General features: G+C 33.3%; 4 protein-coding genes across 4 annotated transcripts; all 4 read right to left on the reverse strand.

Annotated features, from left to right (window-relative positions):
• Window positions 1-519: 519 nt before the first annotated feature.
• On the reverse strand, window positions 520-1,490 carry LOC133310493 (dehydration-responsive element-binding protein 3-like). The gene has a single exon (XM_061511424.1). The coding sequence runs from the start codon at window positions 1,298-1,300 to the stop codon at window positions 632-634; it is 669 nt and encodes a 222-aa protein (XP_061367408.1). The 5' UTR covers window positions 1,301-1,490; the 3' UTR covers window positions 520-631.
• A 5,704-nt stretch (window positions 1,491-7,194) lies between these two features.
• Window positions 7,195-12,632, reverse strand: LOC133310474 (uncharacterized). The gene is made up of 4 exons (XM_061511403.1): window positions 12,606-12,632; window positions 12,183-12,296; window positions 12,016-12,086; window positions 7,195-7,426 (listed from the first exon to the last, which is right to left on the reverse strand). The coding sequence occupies exons 1-4, from the start codon at window positions 12,630-12,632 to the stop codon at window positions 7,195-7,197; spliced, it is 444 nt and encodes a 147-aa protein (XP_061367387.1).
• A 1,437-nt stretch (window positions 12,633-14,069) lies between these two features.
• On the reverse strand, window positions 14,070-18,306 carry LOC133310490 (probable glycosyltransferase At5g03795). Its single transcript, XM_061511422.1, has 4 exons — window positions 17,011-18,306; window positions 16,791-16,921; window positions 15,562-15,910; window positions 14,070-15,050 (listed from the first exon to the last, which is right to left on the reverse strand). The coding sequence occupies exons 1-4, from the start codon at window positions 17,764-17,766 to the stop codon at window positions 14,385-14,387; spliced, it is 1,902 nt and encodes a 633-aa protein (XP_061367406.1). The 5' UTR covers window positions 17,767-18,306; the 3' UTR covers window positions 14,070-14,384.
• Window positions 18,307-19,224: 918 nt separating this feature from the next.
• Window positions 19,225-22,543, reverse strand: LOC133310491 (probable glycosyltransferase At5g03795). The gene is made up of 5 exons (XM_061511423.1): window positions 22,491-22,543; window positions 21,226-22,121; window positions 20,991-21,121; window positions 20,202-20,550; window positions 19,225-20,002 (listed from the first exon to the last, which is right to left on the reverse strand). Exons 2-5 carry the CDS (start codon window positions 22,066-22,068, stop codon window positions 19,337-19,339), a joined length of 1,989 nt encoding a protein of 662 aa, XP_061367407.1. The 5' UTR covers window positions 22,069-22,121; window positions 22,491-22,543; the 3' UTR covers window positions 19,225-19,336.
• Window positions 22,544-24,430: the final 1,887 nt, after the last annotated feature.

Here is a 24,430-nt window from a genome sequence, read left to right on the forward strand (position 1 = left end):
CTATCACCAGGGCACACCAATCACAATCTGCCATTTTGCCAAAACAAAACCCGAAACTTTTATGGGTCATTTTATACTTGAGAATTGATCAACTGATAGAGAGAGAGAGAGAGGGTACATAGACCCTTTGATATCCCCGTTCTTTTTAAGGCAAAAATCTGTTCCAACGAGAAGCCACGATTGGAACTTGGAAGATAGGGTAATGTCAATAATATCTATGATGAGATTCCCCTTTCTATCTTTTTTTTCCCCCTTTTCTTTTAGCACTGTTCTTTCAACCTAAGTACTGAGACAGTTTTTGTTTGGATAGCGATGATATATAGTGTGTAATAGGTCCGTCACATTATTCTCCCGTATACTTTATCACTATTATAAAACATTCTGTGCAAAAACAGGGAAGGGAAATTCAGGGCTTTTCTCCTCTTACTTTATTTGTTACCATTTACAACTCAAATCAGAGGAAAATCAGAAATTCACAAGAGTGAGTTGCAGCCCCTCGAAGAAAAACCACAAGGGGTGCTGCTTTAGCTTACACACACCAAAAGTAAGAAAATGAGAAAAAAAAAAAAAAGAGACATTTATAAACACATGACAGACATTCACAGAAAAGCAGAAGAAGATATTAAGCACTTTAGTAATTATTCCACATCAAACTCTCAAAACTAGTTAGAACCTCACTCTCTGGGACTCCAAGTTCTTCCATGCTCTGCAACCACGGTGGCTGATACATCCAGCCATCTAACGAGTCCATGAACACAAACTCCTTTTCAAGTTCCAGAGTCTCATCACTGTTTTCCAACCTGGGAAGCTCTATTATCTCACACAGTTCATCGGAAGCATTAGAATATGTTGTTGAAGATGGAAGCAAGTCGAACTTGTCCATGCGAGCAGCTTTTGCTGCCGCAGCTTGGACATCACGTGGAGCAAGTGATGCAGGGCGTGGCAGCAAGTTTGAAAGCTCAGGGAAGTTGAGAATGGCAGAGTCACCCTTGATGCTCAGAGCAGCTACATCGTGTGCTCTCGCTGCCATTTCTGGTGTTGGGAATGTGCCTAACCATATGCGTGATTTCTTGCGTGGTTCCCGAATTTCTGACACCCATTTGCCCCAGTTTCGCATACGAACCCCACGATACAGAGCGTGCTTGTTGGAGTCTCGAATGCGTCTTATCTTTTTGGATTCTGGGTCAACAGGGTTTTTGAGATCAGCACGTGTTGAAGGGGGATAGGATGATGATGGTGACGTTGGTGGAGATGAGTTTGAGCTGCACTCGGTCTCAGAATTCTGGGGTTCAACACTCATTGTTAAGGATTAACTGGGAGGAGGGGAAGTAAAAGAAGTGGATGGGTGTGTGTGTGTGTTTGTTTTGTTTGTGTCCAAAACCCAACCTCCAAAGATTGAGGTTTTGTTTATAAGGCAAAACAAAGTTTATTTTGGAAATAGAGTAAGGGGTGGAAGGAAGAGGCTCTCTTTGTCTTGCAAGGCATGCAAGTGAAATTGATCAGCTGTGACTTTTTTTTTTCCCCCCTCCATTACTTCCCAATGAGTCTTATAACACTTTATAAAGGTTCATAGAGGAGGAGAGGACCCACGAGAGAAAATAAGTCACCCCTTGCAAGCTCCAGCAACAAGTGGTACACAAAAATGGGTCACCCTTATTGTGCCACGCAACCTCTTTTAAGTTTGCTGATTTTCCTGTTCACTTCATGCTAGGTTTTTTTAACCAGCCTTGTGTTTTCCCCGTATAACACTGTTTATCTATCCTTGTATTCGTTCACTGTCAGAGCTATTCTGCCCCCACTTTCATTTCCATTCACTATCCCCAAGTTGCCCTTTGGTTTTGGTACAGCATAAATAGTATTTTATTCTATAAAAATACATACTTAAATTTCAGCAGCAAGTTTGGTTAGAAGAATTATATAAGGTTGACGATGAGGTGGTATGGACGCGCTAACAGTGTCATTAGGCCTCCTCTCTGTCTCTCTCTCACTCTCTGTCTCACACACACTCACACACTCTTGTGATGTCACTTCTAAGAATTTGATTTGAGGCTCTCAATTCTTTGTGTCCAACTCTCGAGTCGAAGTCGATTGTACCATCTATGTACTATGTACTATATATGTTGTAATTCATTAATACTCGGAAGTTTAAGCAATTGCATGATCACTTGATCAGAAACGGATAATTTGTGTTGTGGGAGAATGCTGCTGTGTATAACACATACACAGTACATATAACTCCGATCACCGATGCTATTCGAGAGATTTTGTAGCCAACCAATGCATGTGACTGCTTTTAAAGCTTAGTTAGTCAGGGCCAGCAATGATTTAGGTTTTTAAACCCTTCTTCGATATCTTCCCCCTTTTACCAACCATATATTATTGCCACTCGTTGAAAATGCAATAATTTCTCTGCTTGTTCGTACTCTTTTTCGGTTAATTAGTACGCAATTAATATCTTATAAAATTATTAATATAACATTATCTAATATTTTGAAATTTTAAATTGAAATAACTCCTTAAATAATTAAATTGTCACGAAAGTTCGATCTTCATTGTTCTTACTTTATAATGAAATTAGATAAATAAAAAAAATAAGTGTATGCAACACAAAAAAAATATATTAAAAAAATATAAAATTATTAATTTAACCTCACTCAACATTTTAAATTTTTGAGTTAAAATAATTCTTTTCAAGAATTTTCTTAAATTGATGGGGTTTGTTAGCATTTCTAGGAGGAATTGTTATTTTCATGCTTTGTGAATGATTCTCTTCATCTCACATCACTCATATTTCACAGTTCAAACGGTAATCTTATCGTAAAGCTATATTAAAATTTTAAAGATAAATTCACATTCATAAAGAATTTTCATATAAAAAGCACTCAATTTCATAGTACTATGGGACTACAAAATTTTTTTAAGGAGCAATTTTTTTTGAAATATTATACTTATATCTTTATTAAATGAGGAATTTTTTTTTGAAATACAAAGAGAAATAAAAAAATTTAAAATAGAAAAAAATTACCTATAATGGGTGTACTGCAATAATATTTAAAAAGAGAAATATTACTGTACTTTTGTATAAGATAACATATCTCATACTTTTTTACTTCGATTTTTATATCCCACATTTTTTTCTTTGTAACGGTAGAACCTACCTATATTTTTTCTACAACATAAAATTACTATTTTATGTGAAACGAGACTAATAAAACACTTAAAAAAAATTTCCTTTTTGTGTCCCAACCGCGTTACGCCTGTGTTGACACTTATGGTGCGCTATAGGTGGTTCCATCTTGCCACGTGCAGTTTATGAACAGCGATTTAACCCCAATAAATGAACTAACCCCACACATCAATGTGACATTGCTGTGTCAAACTTATCACAGGGTACCTTTTTATTATTAAGCTTTGACACGTTACATATCCTTGTAATTTACAGCGTCATTATTGTATTATTGCGCAAATGAAATAAGCCCATAAACTACATGACACATGTAACTATGAAATGCCGACACTTCAAACATCTTAATGTATCGTGTCTGACATTCTCTGATGCTCTAACACGTATTATAGAGATTCAAAAAAAGATTCGCATTGTGTTGTATTTTCAATTTCAACTATTAAATTCATTAAATTACGATTATCATTTTAATGAGTTTAATATAAATATTTGGGACATCTTATATTTTTTCGTAAAATTGATCACTATTATAAATTTAGTTTATTTTTTGTTAAATTATTGAATATTAAATATAATATATATTACATAAATTAAAAATATTATTTAATATCAAAATATGACATAAATTAAAAATATTATTTAATATCAAAACGTGTCCTAATATATTAAAATTTAATATTTTAAAATTAACGTGCCAAAATATTATGTCATGTCACATTGTGTTCCGTATTTCATGTATAGGTGCTACCTAGCAAATGATCATATAGTAGTCCACGGGATTGTTGTTTTATGCGTGCGTTTCGATATTTTCCTAAGTATGTGAACTCGAGACAATGAAATTGTGCCTGTTGATGGACACCTGTTTTGGACCCATAAAATTAAATTTTCAATCTACAGAGGTTTTGTATCGCAGACGGATCCATCTGCACAAATATACAAGTACTTAGGAGAGAGAGCTCTTGGAACGGAATCGCTGCCACATATTTTTTCAAAAGCTGCTCAATAGAACATAACATGTAGGGCAAAAAAAAATTTATTGTATTTTAAATAACAAATTATGAATTTATTGTTGTTTTGAAATTATTTATGCCTGTGTTGTAGTGTATCACGTCCAGGCGTTACTCATGAGAGACAGTCATCTCTAAGTTAGACGTTACTTATATAGTATTAACACGTGTCGCCAAAAATTAATATTTTAACCGTAAAACTTCTAAAGGTCATAACTTTTGACTCGAAAATTCAAATCATGTAATTCTTTTTTTGATTGTACATAACTTTTCGAGATCTACACAATAACACCTCATTTGATATATTTTATCTCTCACAATTACAATTTGAATTTGCAACAATAAGACTTTATCTTGTAAGTCGTGGTCTGAAATTAATGATGACATAAAAGTGGATTAGTCCGTCTATAAATAAGAATACTTAATGTAATAGTAAAATATATACTTTCTACCAAATGTTTGAAAAAAATAATGTATAATATTATGAGAAAAGAAAGTGCCACAATATAAAAGTGTGAGAGAGGTTGGTGAGAGTATAATGTTCTTTAAGTTGCATTACAAAATGCAAAACTTTTGATATATTGCATTAAAAATATGTTCTTATGCATTATTACAAACATATATAGCACCTCAAACCCTCTTATCAAAGCCTGTAATTGGATGCCCCTTTGACATATTTCATCTTTGTGAATAATGTTATTTCAATTTTTACTTCCTAGCATTAAGAAATAATTCTCTGAAAAATTTTCAGTGCGTAAATATCGCAAAGTTAGTGGAACTACCAATGTTACTACCAATTAGTGTTACTACCAATGTTACTACAATCAATTTCATCGTTAGATCGATTATGTTGATCCAACGGTTATACTTATTTCTATCTTTGTATGATTATGATTCCCCATATTTAATGTGAAAGCATTATATATGGACAATCATAACCATACAAAGGTGAAAATAAATATAAAGTATTAAATATGGGGAATCATGACTATACAAAGATGAAAATAAACATAATCATTGGATCAACTTAATCGATCTAACGGTGAAATTGATTGATAGTAACACTAATTGGTTGTTACAATATCCTTTCCCTTAAAATGGACCTTGTGTTTTTTCTTGAGGATGAAAAAAGGTATTTACTCTTTTTAAAAAGAAGATTGGTGCGTTTGGTGTTGGTTCCAAAATAACTCAGAGGCTTCTGGGTTTAAATGCTCTTATAGTACTATTATTGCAAATTTAAATTGTGTTTGTGAGAGATAAATATGTCAAACGAGGTGTCATTGTGTAGATCTCGAAAAGTTATGTACAATCAAAAAAAGAATTACCTGATTCGGATACCTGAGTCAATAGTTATGATCTTTTGATGTTTTACGTTAATTTGTTAATTTTTTGTGACACGTGTCAACACCATATGAGTGATGTCCAACTTAGGCGTGATTGCCTCATGGGTGATGCCTAACTTAGGCGTGACTGGTGACGCTCAATCCGGGTGTGACACACTACAATACACACGTAAATGGTTTCAAAACAGTAATAAATTTGTAATTTTTTTATTTAAAATGCAATTAATTAATTTTTTACATATATAGAGGCATGACCGCCAATCCAAGTTAGGAATACTAAATGGTTCAAGATTATTTTACATCAGTATAAATTATATTTTCAACGTTAATTATTGAGTTATTTATATCAGATATATGAGCCGTTAAATATATCATATCAATGATCAATATTAAGTATATTATACTAGTATAAGAATAATCTATTTCATTCCAAAAATAAAAATAAAAAATAGACACTACATCAAACACACTAAAACGGGACCAAAACAAGTCTAAACAAGATTTAGATTAAAAGAAAGAGAGATATTATACTTATTACCAACTAAGTTTATCATCTTTTCTTACATCTCTTGAAATCGTTCGAATAAAATAAAATTAACGGTTATTGTTTGATATAAATTTCATTTCTCTCTTGAGACACTTCCTCAACTCCCTCCCTCATCTTTCTCTTTCCATCATGTTTTACACTACTATCTAACGGTTACAAAAGATGTGATAAAATTTTGTTGGTGATAAATATAATCTTCCTCTAGAAGAAAATACCTATATGTTAAAAAATGTTTAAAATTAACAAAAAAAAGATACATAATTAATCGAAGATAATTTATATTTCAAATTTTAAAATACCTATTTTTTAAAAGGAAAGTCAATTAAAAGATTAAACTATTCTAAAATATATATATATATATATATATATTAGTTTAATATATAAGAATACTTCTATCACATTTACCACATTGGTACGTAGTCAATGGGACCCCTGATTACCAAATTAAAGACACAATAATAAACATCTTATGTAAAATAATGAGTGTGATGTTATCTCATGTTCCATTCACATCACATGCAATTGATAGCCGTAGGTTCATACTTGAAAAACTTTATGCCGCTTTTACTTGTGTATATGCCTTGGATGCAAATAATGGAGTATGAATATTTAATATGTTCGTGTACGAATCAGATAATTAATTGCTGCCTACCCTCCGTGTCTCCAAATGTGTGTTCAGAAACTCAAGTTATTCTAAATTCTACCGGTGCTGTATCGATTACTCTCAGCCTCTATATAGCACGACAGACTAAAAGTTCTTTTAAATTCCTCTTCTAATAGAAGAAAAATAAAGACCACCAAAGATCTCTCAAATTTAAGGGTAATAAAATATTATATATTTAAATGTAACGAGAAATTAAGAAATGCTAGTCAAAGAAGGTTATGATGGATACTATGGTTGTCAATCTCAATGCACTGAAGTAATAGAGGAAAGCATTTTTCATTGTCAACAAGTAGATTGGGAAAGGTGCGTAAATTGCATGCCATTATTGTATCAGTAAGTTAGAAACATGAAGAATGTTTTTAATCTAAAACAATAGTTAATTTATCTAATAGCATTTCTTCTAATATTTTTTTTACCCCGGTAAAATAAACATTATGAGGATTTCCTTCTTAAAATTTTCTTCTTCTATGACTTAAAATGAAATCATCATCGTCATCACTCTCATTGGCTTTTATGTCACCATTGTTTGATGCCAATTGCCGCATCTGTGAAGTTTCAGTTTTAGTTGGTGGCCTAGATTGCTTAACAGGGGTTCCTGTCCGAAGTTCCTTTTGCTTCCTCTGCTTCTTCTCAAATGCTTTGTTAGCTCTTTCAGGAGACAGCAACCCATGTTCCATTAACCTTCACCTTGATCTTGAAGTATGTTTGTTTACCTTTGTAATTTCTTAGCAACGTTTATTCCACATAAAAGGTAGAAAAGGACAGCAGAAGAAGACTTTAACTGAATACAAAACATCTCTTGAGCTTCTTTCTTAATGCTAAGCCCAAAGTCTACGAGGGTTCAAGAAATCATAAAACCCTAAACCTTCTTCCTCAGTTGTATAAGCATTAATTGTGAGATGGAGGTACGTGTTGAGACTCTGAAAAGAGACTTTAATTAGCATTGGATCAACTAAATTTTAATTGAATTAGCATGACCTGACCTAATATAACACACTTGGGTGAAAATTGTTGATGGACCTTTTATTGTTTTATTTCAGCTAAATAAAAGCTCAAAACTCAAGATTGAGAGAAGCCTATCAGGAACAGTCCAATTCAACAATGCATAGAGGGAAAAATAGTAAAAAGAAGAAAAAACGGATAGGAAGAGGGGCACAACCATCGTGGGTGACTCATTTCAACCTAAATCAGAAAGCTATCAAATCCTATCCCCTTTTTCATCTTCCCTCATCGAAGCATCCAGCCACATCAATCCATTTTTCATAGTTTTCAAGCCCAATACATGATCTGAACCAAACCGTTTTCACAAAATACAATTTACAAAAGAAAACCCCAATTGTTTTTGTGAACCTGAGCCAGTTACACTTCGTTGGTAAAGAGTGCGGGTGGGAAGAGAAGATGCTTGTGCAAAGGATTATCGAAGAGTGAGAGCAGAGACATGTGGCTGTTGATGCAAGGGTCACGAGGCTTTCACATGCAAAAGAAGAGGATATAAAAGAAGGAAGAGCGTCACTGTAGGGTTGTCTTCTTCTTCCTCATACTTCTTGGTTTATATTTCTTTAGAGTTTATTTTTAATTTTAGTTTTACAGTAGCATTTGATATTAGTTTTTAATTGTTATTTTCCTTTTGTTTCATTTCTGTTTTGAGCTCAACTCTTATGGGTATGAGCTAGTCCTTTTAGAGGTTGAGTTTAGGTGATACCCAAACCTCAGTGCTTGGATGAATATTTGGTTTTCTGGATTTTAATGTTTTATCTCTGTTGTTTTATCCTATTTTTGTTGTTTAAATTTTCTGCAGTCCGGCCGGATGTTAGAGGTTTATTTAGGAATTAGTTGTTGAGAAACAACTCATTCTGGACTTTGCATTAAGCTCATGGACTTGAATGAGAGATCATTCATGGGATCTCACTTCTGACATAAATGAGTCCCCCATGTAACATTGGATCTGAGTCTCAAGAGTCCTAATCCCACTTGGCATAGAGATATAGAAGTGGTTGCTTTTGGATAAAATAATTTTTAAGAGATTAAAAATTAACAAGTGAGTTCCGTTAACTGAGAATTTTTGGATGAGCAACTTGTTAATCAAATCATTCTTTCAAGCACTGTGGGGAAGGAGAACCAAAAACTCAACCTATTTTTTTAAACATTTTCACCAACTCATTTTTCTTTTCCTCTGATTTAGAATTTTTTAATCATCATCCTGTTTTATATTTTTTATAAAAAATATTTTTACATCAAAAATGAACAAAACAGTAGTTAACTTGATTTTCTAGTATTTTTCATACTTTAGAACAATTGATTAAAGGAATTAATTTAGAAAGTCTAAAAAAAAAAAGAAAACAGTAGCGTAGTCAGTGCTATTTTAGATTAGTTTTGCTTTTATGTTATTTTTATTATTTCTTTTTAGTTAGAAATTTAGTTTTAGCAATTGCACATTTTAATCAAGTCAAAAACGCCAAAAATACTTGTGGGAACGATATTAGGTCTCAAATACGCCCTATATTACTTGTTGTCGCGTATACTTGCATAACTGTTAGCAGGCAACAATACGTTAGAGAAAGAAAAAGAAAAATGGTTAATTTATGAGATTTGAGGGTTTTGAGTGAAAACCTCAAAACTTTGATTTTAAAAGCACTTCTAAGGAGAAGTTTGAGTGTTATATCTTCTCATGAAGTTTGAGAAAAAACCACCATTAATTGTTGGTGAGGTTTGAGTGTATCATTATTATTGGTGATGCATGATATTTTGTAACCCATTATTTTTATAGTAAAAGTTTGATTCTGGACTAGTGTCCCTTGGTTTTTACTTCTTCTAGGTGGAGAAGGTTTTTTTACGTTAAAATCTGTTGTATTCTTCTCTTTCTCTCTCTTCTATGTGTTTTTGGTTTGTTCGCTGCGCTGGCCGATTTGGTGATTCAGGCTGATCTCTGATTGAAGAGCCGAGCTCCTAACTGACTTCCGCAAAGGCTTCTTAGTCGAGTTTGAAGGAACCGAGTTTCCAACCACATCATCAGTTCAAATATTGCTTAAATCTTTAATGCTGAAAGAATCAAAGTGGTCTCTCCATATAGCAATTCTCTGTGTCTCAAAATAGACGCTAAGTCAGATTAGTATATTCTTCATTGCTGGTGGTTATTCAACTCTTGAATAAATTTTTGAATTACAAAAGCTATATGTGATTAGAGGAAGCAGAAAAACAAAATGGGAAGATTTAAGGACCAGAAAATGGGTCTAGCAGATGCTGCCTTGTAGGACATGAAGAGCCACAGCAATTTTCAGTTCAAATCTTTTCATAGGTCCACTTAGAGCAAAATCTAAAATCGACCCTTGCTAATTCAGTATTCAAAAATGAAACTTCTGCTCTTCATTTTTGTAGGATTAAAAATATGATACATTAAATTTCATTTTCTACACATTCCTTTAATTAAAAAAAACGAGTAAAGAAATCGTTTCCCCTTTTCCTTGAAAAAAGGCATGAAGTAAAAATGCAGACCCTTAAAAGATTGGTTACATGTATCAGTCTTCAAAGGTTAAAGTGGTCCAACATTCTCACACTAGCTTTGTCCAAAAAATTTATTGGGTAGGCTCGTTCCTACGTAGGCACTGTACTCAAAATTCAGTATGTAGATCCTAAGGGGGTCGCATGTGAGGTCCCAGGTATAATTGAAATATCAATAGATTGAGTGTGTATGTAGACACGTTGACATCCAAGAACCACTCCTTTGTCTGTCACCCTTGAGCATATACATAATACATTTAACATGTCCTTATTCAATTGATGACGTTCGCACAAGAACATAGATATTATGGCCAAATGTTTTGAAAATGCATTCTCAAAAGATTGCTGTAACGATTCCAGTTAACACTTATTACCCTTTATACTAAAAAAAAATCTAATGCACAAATGAAAGTAACAACAAATAATTATTGTATTCAACCACCAAGATTGATCTTTATGAGGAAGGAGTATAGAATTTACAAATAGCTATTGATTTCCTAATGGGATTGCTCATCTAAACTAGTGACTACCAGGATCTCCCATGTATTCACGTTAGTGTTGTCGTTTGAACACTTTTTTCGGTTCTTAGTTTGTGTAGGACTCTTCTTATGGTATGAGTTATGGTATTTAGTAACTTTCGTTTAACTTATTATTTCGTGTTACGTTTTCTGTATGTCGATAACTTCTTTTTTGTCACCATCTAGAAGTTAAGTTACGAATACATTTTAGAAGTTACCAACATAGAAAAATTAGGTTCCAAGAAAACATAGAGGTGTAATAATGAAAGTGTGCAAGTAGTATTCTTCTTAAGAGACCGAAATGTTTGCAAATTAACAAAGTTTCCTACCTTACAACCAGTCTTTAAATTTAAAAGAGATTCTGGCGGGTCTCAATGCCTCTCTGGCAATAAACAAAAACTCAAAAGCTAAGGTCAACCAAACCAAATGAAGTAACTTGTTTTTAGAAATGAACAAGGACAATATATTATCTTGTAATTGACAAAGAAAAAAAGAAAGAAAGAAACTGTTGTAATCGAGCTTTTAGATTTGATAATAGGGAATGGGTTGTTGAAACTCTTAACTAATTCTCTGTATATAAATAACAATTATATTGGTCCCATGGTCAAATATATGGGTGACAATTATTATCATGCACATGCTGCCAATGTTAGACATGAATTGGGAAGGAATGATACAAATGAATACATAGCGGTTTTTACGATCAAAGTCAATTATCAGTAACAGTATAAGTTTTTCATAAAACAATTAACTTAACTTGAGGTCATTGATTAATTAAAACTGGGGCATAGGCACATACATATCTTTTGAAAAAACAGTGCAAACATCTTAAAGCAGTCCAACCGGACACAATTTACCTAAGTGTATAACCTTATAAGCCACTAGTATTGATATACTGACGAGGAATTTGAGTAGTTTGTATTAGATTATGTGTTCAATTCTCGTCATTGTATAAAAAAAAATGTATACCCTTATAAATCTATTATGTATGACAATTGCTTTTATTTAAATTTGGAATGATGTACAAAAGTTGTCCAAAGAATCCAAGAGACATGGCTCATAAAAGCTCAAAATATAGAGCAGCATGAAGTGAAGATGACTTCAAAAATAGAATATGAACGTGATGAATAAATTTACAGCATATTTTTGTGAATTTTTCAGAGTTGTTAAAACTGCCAACTTCATGCTTGTATGTTCATTTTCTAGAAGAGGAAATGGATGGTTTAACAACTGCAAGATTGAAAGGAAACTCACCAAAATTCGGCCATTTCACTTGTTGGTATCTGTTTTGACAAGGACTCGTAGAAAATCCTCAGGGGTTCTTTCTGTCAATAGAAGGCATACAAAAATCCAAGGATGAGTAGTAATTGGTTACCATTTGTAGACATTGATTTGTAAATTACAGGAATCTATCTCAAAACCTGTTCGGGAGGATCATGTTTCTGGCCAGGCAGAGTATAGACTTTCCTCTCTCTTACTTCGTTAGTAGTTGTCTTTATTATTGTTTTGGATGATATTGCAAGTATTGATTCAACCTTCAAGTTTATGCAAAACAAAAATTAAATCCCTCCTGTATGGTTCCAGAATTTTTAAGGAAAAAAGAAAAACAGGTGAATAGTCATGTAAGACAAATCAAATGCAAGTTCTCCAAATAAATCACCATGTTTTTATTATTGGAACAATCCCATAATTCTGAACCTTAGGACGTTCTGTTGGCCACAAATACAACACAAGGTCTTAGCTTTGGAACTTGGAAGACGGTGAAGATTATGAGAGAACAGAGATCTTAAGGTGGGGACCAAATCTTCTTAGAAAGTTCTCAAATCCTGAAACAATGTTTTCACGATAACTGTGGTCGGATCATGCTCCATCAACGTGTGTGTTTATGCCCTTTCTTTAATGGAAACAGAATCAGCGTATGAAAGGAGAATTCTTTGTAAAAACCTTATGTGCTTGAGTAGGGTGAACTGTGAACTGCTTTGCATGCAGAGAAAATTCCGGAGAAAAAGGAAAGAAGAAAGATGAAGGGGAAAGATTTTCTAAAATTCTGCTTATTCATTCATTTACTCCATCGATGCATATTCAAGAGATAAGATTAAAAACAGATAAATTCTAATCCTATTCAACTGCGTAATATTCTGAAATCTAGTCCCTCTTACTAATCCTATTTATCAACTATGATATTCAAAAGTGATGATAAATTATTAGTAATATTACAGATAAAAGTCTTTGTAATATTCTGGGATGGTCTGGGTGCGTTTGGGCCTGCTAGTTTGGTCCACTACTGTTGGGTTTGGATCCGCAACAAACTGTCATAGTAAATTATTTTGACATATCATTAATTATTAATTATTAATGTATAAATAATTTATGGGTTTTATTAACCTCATGTTAAAGGTTGTGAGCTCCACCACTTGAAAAAATAAAAATAAAAGAAAAGAAAAAGATGACATAATTATCAAAGGGTGTGTAGTAGAGAAAACTTATCTCATGTAACATGAGAATAATTTTTTCCATAATTTATTGCTTTAATGATTCTCTCGAGTACAGAAATAAAAAAGATTGATGATTTTAGTAGGCTAATTTTTTATTGTGTGGGAATACCTTCAGGTTATCTATAAAAAAATATAGATTCCTTTTTTTCTTTTTCTTGTTTTTTCTTTTCTCTTTTTGAAAAAAAAAGTTATAGTTGAATGATGGCTGTAATTAGGTTAATCAACTGCTTTAGTGAAGCTCTTATGTTTGGCTTCTTTTTCTTCTTATAAGCAAAAGCTTAGCCAAACATAATTTTACAAAAGCATCATAATTTTATTTTGGTACATAATTTTTTTTTAATAGTGAAGTAAAAAGCTAAAAATTAAATGTTTCCGAAACCAGCATTTTTTAAGATATTTGTCAACTTTTTGGAGTTCTCACATTTATTTTCTAATTATACCATTATTCTAAATTTTTATTTATAAATTTTATCATTTACCTTAATAATAAATCATTTTATCGCCTTCCCTTCAAAATCCTAAGAATAACGACTTTTAGTTTTATTTTTTTAAGCTCATTTTTTAACTGTAACAAAAAATAAAATAAAATTGCCAAACAGGCTCCGTTACTTATCATTTAAGCATAAAGCAGTAAAGGTGCTTATAAAAGGAGCATTTTGTCAACTGTTATACATAAATGGTAAGAGGTAGAATAAGTGAATAGCGGCTTCATAAATTGAACAACAATTTTGTCCAAGACTTTTTTCATTTTTCTTTTTTCAATTTTGTTTCTGCTTCTGCTTCACCAATTTCTTGCCTTTGAATAAGCGATTTTCTGTTTCTGCTGTCACATAGTAAGCACTTTTATGTTTTGGCCGAATACCTCAAAAAGTATTAAAATCAATATATCTTCTCGATTTCCCAAGACGACCAATCAATAATATGCTTGACAAACTCTATTATGCTTTCTTCTTTCTGGGGATAGATATGACCCACTAGAACAAGTTCAATATTCATAGGTATTCCAGGCAATGAACTTTGTCTCTACCATCATATTGATTTTGCTTCACCTGTAAACTCGGGCAATCTACCCACCACCATCAAGTTACAAATCCTACATGATGAGTTTTCTACAAAATTGATACATGATTACGTGTAACTTATTTGGAAAAGTCTATTATACCAAATTGAATGAAGAAGCATATGAAACAAATCATACTTTACAGGTTCAGCATGCCAACAAAAATGCTCTTGTACTTTTTTCACCCTCTTGTGCATCTCTAAGTATCTTTCTTCCGAGATGGAAAGCAGTATGTTCCTCAAATTTGGGATATCTTTCTCCATGACAAACACAGCAAAAGATTCCCAGTTCAAAACTTCAAAGAAAGGAGGAATAAAATTGTCAGATATTATAACTGGAATGCACTCATAGAATATAGCCTCCACCAATCGCGGGCTATTAACTTCATGACCTCTTGCACAGATGCAGTATTTGCTGCTCTTCATGAGTTGGAGGTAGTTTGCATTACCCCTGACATGTGGCAACGGGCCAGTTATTTTCATGTCAGGTTCTTTGTTCTCCCAGTGCTTCAACAGAATAGGCCGTACATAACCATGCAAACCACCTGCGAAAAAAGCCAGGATTGGCCTCTGAGAAGGAGGGTTGCCCCCTATATTTTTGACAGGATTCTCAATTGACCTTATATATGTTTCTGGAAGAGAAACATCTTTGCCAATCTTGAATCCTACTTCAATGTCAGCGTTGCAGAGGGCTCTGATACAATTAAGCATTCGCCCTCTTGTTTCTGCAGGAGCCTGAGAAATGGTGCTTGTTAAATACTCTTCCACTGAATTACTGGTGAGACTGCTTCAACAGAAATTAATAATTCAATCATAACGGTGCAGGCATGCCCTGTGGGAAATTCTATATTCCATAGCTAATAATTTACTACTTGCAGGAATTGATATTCGTCGCGACTTAATAATGCAAATATCTTTGAGCAGGTTATACTTACCATCATTTAGGAGTTATCACCCTTACTACCTGATTAGTTATCGTTGGATCAATTCAAAATTAACTGTTGAAAAAGAAAAAAAATAGGTGCCGTTGATTTTGAATTGATCCAATGATAACTAATCAGGTAGTAAGGGTGATAAGCCTAAAATGATAGTAAGTATAACCAACCCCAGTATCTTATAGGTTATGTACTGTTAGAATTAAAGAAAACACAGGCACACACTGTAGTCCATATTGTTTATCATAACTAGCCTTAGCAAAATTGGGAAATGCATTAATCATAATCTGCATAAGCATGAAGAATCATACCCAATCATGGCAAGCAACAACAAAGTGATCTGCTCCATCAGTTCTATTCCAGAAAGGATACTTTCCAGCAATCATGTCCACATAATTTTTCATGTACTCAATTAAGTTCGAACGTCTGTGTGAATTGCGTACATAGAGAGTTAACTGCAACAATCTTGAACTGAAAGGTATGTAAAACAAGTGAGCCTTCTCAGGGTCTCCAGTGACAAACTGTTTGTTTGCTTCCATTAATTTCATGAACCATCCTTCAGATGCATATATTCCGTCCAGTAAGGGCTCGTGAAAGATTGGTCTGTCCCCATCCTGGTAGATGTAAACTTTGAGCATCTTCTCCATTAGTTCATAACTCCTGTAGACATGGTTAGTTGAATTTCTTTTAGGAAGGGCATGCACAGCAAGATACTCAACTTGTAGGGAGCAGAGAAACATATATACGATTAAATAAACAATCTGTAAACAGAGTCTTCATATCCAAGTTTGATTTTAGATGTTCTTTCAACATAATAGCATGATGTGGCCTAACTGCATATCTTTTTATATGTCATATATTCTATTAACTTAATTAGTTGAACTTGACATGGAAAACAGCTAGCTTGGTAATGACGCATGGTTTTTAAAATAAAATGTTCACTTACAGAAACTAAGGGACTGTTTGATTATTGTTTTTAAAAATAATTTTTTGGTTTTCAAAACAAAAAAACCTGTTTGGTAAGGTCTGTTTTGTAATTTTTTTTAAAAAAACTTTACCTATATTTTTGTTTTTAGAATCAACTCTAGAGAAAATATCTGGGTTGTTTTTGTTTTCTGTTTTAGAAAACACCTGTTTTCATAACTATTTTATAAAACAGTTTTAAAAACAAAAAAAATCAGAACACAATCAACAGGCCCTAAATGCTACCAAGAGTAAACTTCAAATGGTTAATTATCAAACTTAGAGACAGATACAGGTAAAAAACCCATTGGGAATATGACACTAAAGCTAGAATCATACATTTATACCAGATGCCGGCAGATCTACCTATTTCAAATGCCAGCCTTTTCTTCGAATATATTAAGATGTAATTGGTCTCTAATCAAACTATTAGATTCAGTTTACTCTTCAGAAATAAGTGGTTGATAAGTTTTCATAATAATATAATTCGGCCAGAATTTTAGCCATTTAACCACATTGCAGTGGTTTTGCTGAAGAGTAGAATCTGTGCATTGAAAACGATAATTGTTTATCATACCTTGTGAACATGGAGATATTCCTGTATAAAGGTGAGTAAAGTCTTGAATCATTCATAATGATGGGTGCATTTTCAATCTCTGATTTTGCATGCAATATTTCCAGATTAACAGCTGAAGAACTTGCTGGTTTCTACAAACATTAACAACGAGATGAATTAGAAATTTAATGATAATAATTCAATCCACACTCACTGATTTGCCCCATCATCCGATACATACCACTAGCTGGGAAGAAGCATGACTCTGCTGCAACAATAAGTTCATCTCGGAAATTGAAACAACTTTAGATGGCTTCCTTTTGGAATTCTTTGCAGTCACGGACTTACCATTATTGAATGTCAAATTACTGCCTTGCAAAGAACCTGACTTTCCATCTTTGTAGACTGCATTGGTTGTATCTGATTTCACAGAAGTTGCAGTGGATGTGAGAGATATCATGGGACTTCTTGAATCTGTTTCTGAATCTAAGGAAGTTCTGTTGGGCAATGGTACCATAGGCTGTGGTGCAAACAAGGAAGATGCAGCCCCTTGTGATGTCAAATTAACATCTTTTCCCTGAACCCTTCCCATCAGTGAACTGTCATCTGTAGTAGTAATATTGTTAAAGACAACACTATCAAGTTCTTTAGCTTTGTCTGGAGCAGGGGCGGTAATGGAACCACTGCCATTGTGAACTTCTGAACTTCTACTACCATGATCTAATTGGGAGGCCTGAGGACTACTCGCTATCTCTTCAAATGCATGAGTAGAGCTTGAAGTTGAACCATTTAGGTGTCTATTATTACCCTCCACTTTAGAATTAACCGAAGATGTATCCATTGAGAAACTAGTAATCTTGGCAGTAAGAGAAGATAACAATTTACTATTTGGAAGTTCAGAATACTGAACCACTAAAACCAGAGCTAATGTTATTCCTATGAATGAAATTAATCTCCTGGTTTCTGCCTGACACAGAAATCTAAATCCCCGATCCATGTTACAATTGCAGAAATGGAACAACCATGAAATGGAAGCAAGACTTAACTGGGGTAGTCAGAGACGGAAATTCATTGAACACCCATCATCAAATGCTCCAAAACTCCAATTTGCCGAGCATAACGATACCTTTGTGCAGAAAATTCACGATCAAGTTTCAACCTTTCTTACAGGAAGTGACCATAATTACAAATATCACCAAATGCAGCTGTTAATTGACTAACTCATCTTCTCTGGAGACGTCAGAAGAAGAAATTGAAGCAAACCCATTAAGATTAACCAAGAAAAGTCAATAACTTTTTAGTGGGGGTTTTCAATGGGAAGAAGGTAAAGGGTTGTTAATAAGGAGACACGTTTAGTGATAGATACGTTTGGTTAGGAGAAGAAAGAAGTAAGATGTAACGGAATCATAAGATCATGGATATATATAGGTAATAGATTATTGTCTTCTCTCGTACGTTAAAGAAAAAAGAAAAGAATCCAACAGGTGACATGGAAGGAAGGAAACAGAGGAATGGAAGATTGGAGTAAATTCAGGAGAGTAACGTGCAACCAGCACGCGAATAAGTCCAAGACTCAAATGTCCAAACTTCAACGATGAAATTACATTTGGGAAAAACTACATATATTTTATGGAAAAAGTTTTTACCTTTTTTTTTTTAAATGAAACAACTTATCTCCTTTCACTTTCGTAAGTAAGACTTATATTTTTATTTATTTTTTGTCAATTCTCTCTCCTCCTTCATCTATCTCTTTCTCTTTCTTAAAATAACATAACTTTATATCTTTTAAGATGACACACACTTTTCTCATATTTTATTTAGAATAAAATTTTTTATATTAAATCTTTATTAATTTACTTGAATCTAACAGTTTAAATATCTAATAAATCACAGCCACAAAGTATAAATAAAATTAACGATTAATATTAAAAGTATAATTTATTTTCTTATTTAATCATGTTCTTGTAAAATTAAACAAAAAATCAAAAAATAATTTTTTTTATACTTTGAATAAGTGAAACACACAATTAAACACCACACTTTGTGACTCCGAACCTAAATAACTTGCCATGGGCCTTGCCAAGTCCAAACTCGCACGATCACAAGATGGGCACGAAGTATATAAGATTCTGAACACATTAAATTTCAACTGTACTGCTGATCGGTGCCGACAGGGAATAAATATACAGAAATTTATTTACACCAAAAATGTACACATAAAATGACCTTAGCAATCAATAAAAATACTAATAATATATTTCTTGACACTCTCTTTTAAAACTATTTTTATTATTAAATAAAATTTCATATAACTCTTGTAAACAGAGAGAGTCATTCAAGTTATTTAAAAGGACTTGCATGAAATTTTATCTAGTAGTAAAGAAGTACTAAAAAAATATCAAAACGTTTATTAATAGACTTCTTTATCAATTATCATTAATGAATACGAGGCTACAATATCAACTTTGATTTCTATCCCTATGTTTAGCCCCAAAGGGAAAAAATATATTTTACATTAAAAAAAAAAAAAAACCATCTCTGAATCCATTGGGGCAATGTCTCTAAAGTTATCTAGCTCTTGCAGTGAAGACTCTATTGTACCAAATAGAATGAAGTATCATATGAAATATATCATACTTGACAGGGCTCCTGTGCCAAAGGAAATGCTGCTGCACCTTTTTCACTCTCATCTGCATTTGAAGATACCTCTTTTGTGGGATGGAAAGGAGTATACTCTTCAAATTTGGAATATCCTTCTCCAAAATGATAACAGCAAAGGATTCCCAATTCAAAACCTCAAAAAATGGAGGCACAAAATTGTCTGATATAATGACTGGGACACATTCATAGAAGATGGCCTCCACAACTCTTGGACTGTTGACTTCATACCCCTTTGCACAAATACAGTACTTGCTGCTCTTCATGTATTGGATGTAGTTCCTGTTGCCCTTAGACTTAGGCATTATCCCAAAGATTTTCATGTCAGGATCTTTATTTTCCCAGTGCTGCAACAGGATTGGCCGAACATAACCATGCATGCCCCCAGCAAAAAAGGCTAGAGTTTTCCTCTTTGAAGCTGGTTTTCCACCAAGGTCTCTAGTGGGATTCTGGGAATTTCGGACATACGTTTCAGGAAGAGATACGTCCTTCCCCAAGACAAAACCTTCTTTAACATCAGCATTGCATAGTGCTCTTATGCACTTAGCCATGTGCTGCTTTGTTTCTGTAGGGGCCTGCATAGTGCAGGGGTATATTCTATGAGTAAGATAAAATTGAGGAGACTAATGTGGTAGAATGTTTACCAATTCAAGTTTTTGTTTGCATACCACAGAAGTGGTAGCATTAGATGTGAAATGAGAAATAATTTGTAGTTAGTGCACCTAGCACAATGACACAGAAATGACACATTCATTGAAGTAAGGAAAAACATACCCAGTCATGGCAGGCAACAAGAAAATGATCAGCACCTCCTGTTCTGTTCCAGAAAGGATGTTTCCGGGCAATCATGTGTACATAATCATTCAGATATCGAATCAGGTTCCTATGACTATGTGAATTCTGTACATACAAAGTTTCCTCTAGCATTCGAGAACTGAAAGGTAAGTAAAACAGATGGGCCTTCTTTGGGTCTTTAGTAAGAAATCCTTTATTAGTTTCCATCAGCTTCATGAACCATCCCTCGGAAGCGTAAATTCCCAAAAGATATGGTGAATGCATTATGGGCTTAGCTCCTTCTCTATATACATATACTTTGAGAGTCTTTTCCATTAATTCACAGCTCCTGATAATTAGACAGTCACAGGATAATAAGAAGGTGAAATGAAAATTTAGCAGTACCAAATACCAATACATATATCATTGCTTCTATACATTTAGACAAATGCACATATGTGCCAATTTTTATTTTTTATAATTTTGTTTTCCTGAAGAGCGCGAGCAGACTTCTCAACATCAAGAAACGCAGCTATTTTGATAAAATTTTGTGTGAGCTAATAAAGCACTGATATTTATGTAGAGGAACATTTGTTATCACAAAACAAAAGACCAAATAGGTTGAATTGACATGGTATCAGAATGATAAATAGCAAATCTCTATCAATGTCACATTAACATTACAAGATATCCATACATTTGTAAATTGCAGGAATAGAAATTTTACTTCTAGAAGATACTTCTGGAACATTTTTTGAAACTAAAAATACCGTAATTATCAAATGATACCTCTTGAACATGGAAACATTTCGAAAAAGTGGGGCGTAAAGATTTTCAACATTATTTACAATTGGTGCATTTTCAATCTCTGATCTGGCCTGCAGTAGCTCTTGATCAACAGCGGCAGACCACCTTGGCCTCTAGAAACAGGTTAGCAACATAAGAACAGAACACAAGAATATACTATAATCTCATAAATCATAAAAAAAAAAAAATTAAACAAAATTTAAATTTTGTCATATACCATAGAATGATATGTGGCATGACTTTGAATCAATAACTTCTCCATTTCAGAGATTGATGTTATTTCTGGAACTGATATATGAGAATCTTCAGTGTCCTTAGGCACAATGATGATAGAAGAATTCTTGCCCAGTATATTGACATCATCTCGTGATGGCCTTAACCTCTCAACCTTCCCCGAATCAGTTTTGTTGGAATCATTTGATAACACTGGAGGTATAATATTTGGGCTGACTTTTGTTGGAGGACTTATAGGTGGAGTTGAATATGTTGGAGTTATTGCATGAGAAGGGGAATGCGAATTAGTATATGAACTTGCCGATGTATGTTCTGATCCAGATGTAATGTTAATATCTCTTGTCAAATTCATACCTGTAGTATTGTTATAACTGCTCAGTCCAAGATTTCCTGCTTGCTCTATTGCAGAGCCATTATCTGATATACTAATACTTTCCACTGCGGAACTTCCATCAGACTCATCAAATCCTAAAGATTTATTTGACACCGTTCCTGGTTCTGAGATGAAACCAGTTCTTGAAATAGCGTCCTTTTCATCAGACATCCTAGTTTTATTAACTATCTCAAGGGCATTTTCACCAGTAGAGTTTGCTTGACTCAAAATTGTCACATTGTTAGATATTTCGGACACAGATTGTTGATCTGAAGCTTGGAATCTACTACTTCCCGATGAGGGTATCTTCTCAGCCGATTTTAGAGGGGCTAGAACATTACCCAAACGAAGCTCAAAATACTGGAATGCTAAAATCACTACAAACGTAATACCAATAAGCCATAGCAATCTCTTTGTTTGTAGGTGAAATAAGGACACAAATTCTTGACCCATTTTGCTAAAATTACTGAACAAACTTCATTTGACTGCCAATTACCATATCAACTCTGCACATTATACCAAAATAACCCAGATCCAGTAAGAAAAAGGCAATTTCTTTATACAAGTTAAAGAAAATGGTACAAATTTAGCCGTTTCACTCCTCAGATGCACCCAATTGAAATGCATGGCGTCTCATAGAAGTGAATTCTACATATGAATTCACTTCTATGAAACAGCTATATGAATGTGTCAATTACAAAATAAATCTACCTTTTGCACATTCACTCAAAAGTCGAATGCTACTGTGATGGTTTCCGGAAAATAATTTTAGTTGAAATTTATAAAAACAACTAACCTAAGAAATACTGAGAAGAAAAGAAAAAAAGGAAGGGTAACCTACAAATTCACAGGCACAGAGGCACAGAGAAAACTACCTAGTTTCCTAATTCATTGTCAAAGTTCAAAATTCCAGAACCAGAGCAAAGGCGGTGTCCTCAAAACCCACCTCTTAATTCTGATGATACCCACATGCACCATGAAAAATTCAACCCAATCATATAAGGACTGGACAGTTCCAAATTACAGGCTCTGCATCAGTTACTTCTTATTCTTTTCCCGAAAGACATGAAAATGATGAAGAAAAACAAATAACCAAGACAGGAAAACAACATGAGAAGAAAGAATCTAAGAACTGATAACCTTACCAACAAACAAACAAACAGTATTCAACTCCTCCTCTGCTTTCCAGGGCATAGTCATACAGAACAGACAACTCGAGATGAAAAGATTCCTTGGAATTACTTCATGTTTCGTTAACTAGTAGGTATCAAGCGCCAGTTGTAAAATTGGATTCCAAGATTTTTTTTCTTTTTTATTTCTTTTTACATGTGTTTACTTTTCATACAATTTCAGAGCAACCAAACACAAAACAAGGTTTCTTCTCTTGTTTATTGTTTAATTAATTATTGTACACGTTAAAGTTGAACAAAGAAAGTGCAAGTAAAATAACGTCAAAATACCTGGCACTGATTCTGACGTCAGAGCCTCCAAGGAAGATGTTCCAAGTTTCGAAGTGACGAAGTAAAACAGAAGCTGTCTTGTTCGAACAGAAAGCTCATTAGGGTGGACCGCGATCTCTATGTTACGCACTAACGTCATCAGCAGCCAAATTTGTCTGTTTTTATTCGCTCTCTCTTTAATTAAGGACAGTAAAAATATTAAGGATTAATGTTCACACATATAAAAATATGGGGTTTTTTTTTTTACAGAGTTACTGTAACTCTCCATTAAGTTATCTGCACTTTAATACGATGTTATTTTGGGACAAAAATTATAGTGTTTTGGTAATTTTAATTTATTTCAGAATTATTATAGTCTTTATAATTATAATATTTTAATATTTTAATCTCAAAATAATGTCGTTTTAAAAATAATTGCAGATAACTTATCTGCATTAACTGGAAAAATATATTTCTGTAAAATATATAAGATTTATATTTATTTATTTTCACATGGACCCATATATTTTAATATGTGTATAGAGATAAAATTATTTATCTCTGACATGAAATATATTAATGCCAAATATTAACTCTATTTTCCAAAACAAAAAGCTATTATGTAGTACCATTACAAGCTGACATTCGTATTCAAGAAGCTTCTAATTAGTTATTTATTTTTTACAATTCTAATGTGGCTGTGGCTATGGTTGTTCTTGTGCGCAGCCAATCTTGGATGGTTAAGTATCATTTCATTAAATCCCATTAAATAATGTCAGCAAAAGATATCTTCTAGTATTCTTACTTTAATTGAACATAATTTGACTCAGTTACTGTCAACTAAATGTTTCTTCTTTTCTTTTTCTTTTTCTTTTTTTCAATTTCCATTTTATATTAACTTGCCATATGATTCTAATGCCATAAATGTTATATTGGGTAGATAATTAAATCTGAATTAAAGTTAATGATGAGAATTAGATGTTATAAAGCTTTTTGAAACTTTTTTTTTTTTTTAGGTGAATAGCTTTGAAATTTTCGTGATGCTGACTAATGTCATGAAGAAAATGAGAAAAGGGAAAACAGAGAAAAAGAAAAAAAGAATATTTCTTTGTCCTTCTTGATCAGACGGACGGTATTCTTTCTTGGCTTGTGGCGCTTGAAAATTGAAATGCCGTGATGAGTATCTTTTGCATGGTTGCTGATTTTGATCAGTTTTAAAGCGGTGGGTCCTAACTCCTGTATCCTCTTTAATTGAGTAGCTTATCATCATGTTATTTTATTCTTTTCTGATGAGATTTTCCTGTCAAGGCAGCGTGCAGTAGTACGGTATTAAAAATGTTTTTTAATACAATGGTAACGGAGTTTACTAACTTGAC

Source organism: Gastrolobium bilobum, unplaced genomic scaffold, assembly GCF_033153095.1.
Source record: "Gastrolobium bilobum isolate Gb01-03AN ecotype WA unplaced genomic scaffold, APGP_CSIRO_Gbil_v1 utg441, whole genome shotgun sequence".
Lineage (NCBI taxonomy): Eukaryota > Viridiplantae > Streptophyta > Magnoliopsida > Fabales > Fabaceae > Gastrolobium > Gastrolobium bilobum.

Bases quoted from the DNA above. Each gene is read 5' to 3' on its own strand.
- LOC133310493 (XM_061511424.1), bottom strand. From the start codon at position 1,300: ATGAGTGTTGAACCCCAGAATTCTGAGACCGAGTGCAGCTCAAACTCA.
- LOC133310490 (XM_061511422.1), bottom strand. From the start codon at position 17,766: ATGGATCGGGGATTTAGATTTCTGTGTCAGGCAGAAACCAGGAGATTA. The intron at 16,922-17,010 runs GTATGTATCGGA...TAATGTTTGTAG, and splicing joins ATGCTTCTTCCCAGCTAGTG to AAACCAGCAAGTTCTTCAGC. The intron at 15,051-15,561 runs GTATGATTCTTC...ACCATTTCTCAG, and splicing joins TTGTTGCTTGCCATGATTGG to GCTCCTGCAGAAACAAGAGG.
- LOC133310491 (XM_061511423.1), bottom strand. From the start codon at position 22,068: ATGGGTCAAGAATTTGTGTCCTTATTTCACCTACAAACAAAGAGATTG. The intron at 21,122-21,225 runs GTATATGACAAA...ACCTGTTTCTAG, and splicing joins ATGCCACATATCATTCTATG to AGGCCAAGGTGGTCTGCCGC. The intron at 20,003-20,201 runs GTATGTTTTTCC...TGCACTATGCAG, and splicing joins TTGTTGCCTGCCATGACTGG to GCCCCTACAGAAACAAAGCA.
- LOC133310474 (XM_061511403.1), bottom strand. From the start codon at position 12,632: ATGGAGCATGATCCGACCACAGTTATC. The intron at 12,297-12,605 runs GTGAAAACATTG...ATAAACTTGAAG, and splicing joins ATGATCCGACCACAGTTATC to GTTGAATCAATACTTGCAAT. The intron at 7,427-12,015 runs GTGAGTTTCCTT...ATCAAGGTGAAG, and splicing joins AGTGAAATGGCCGAATTTTG to GTTAATGGAACATGGGTTGC.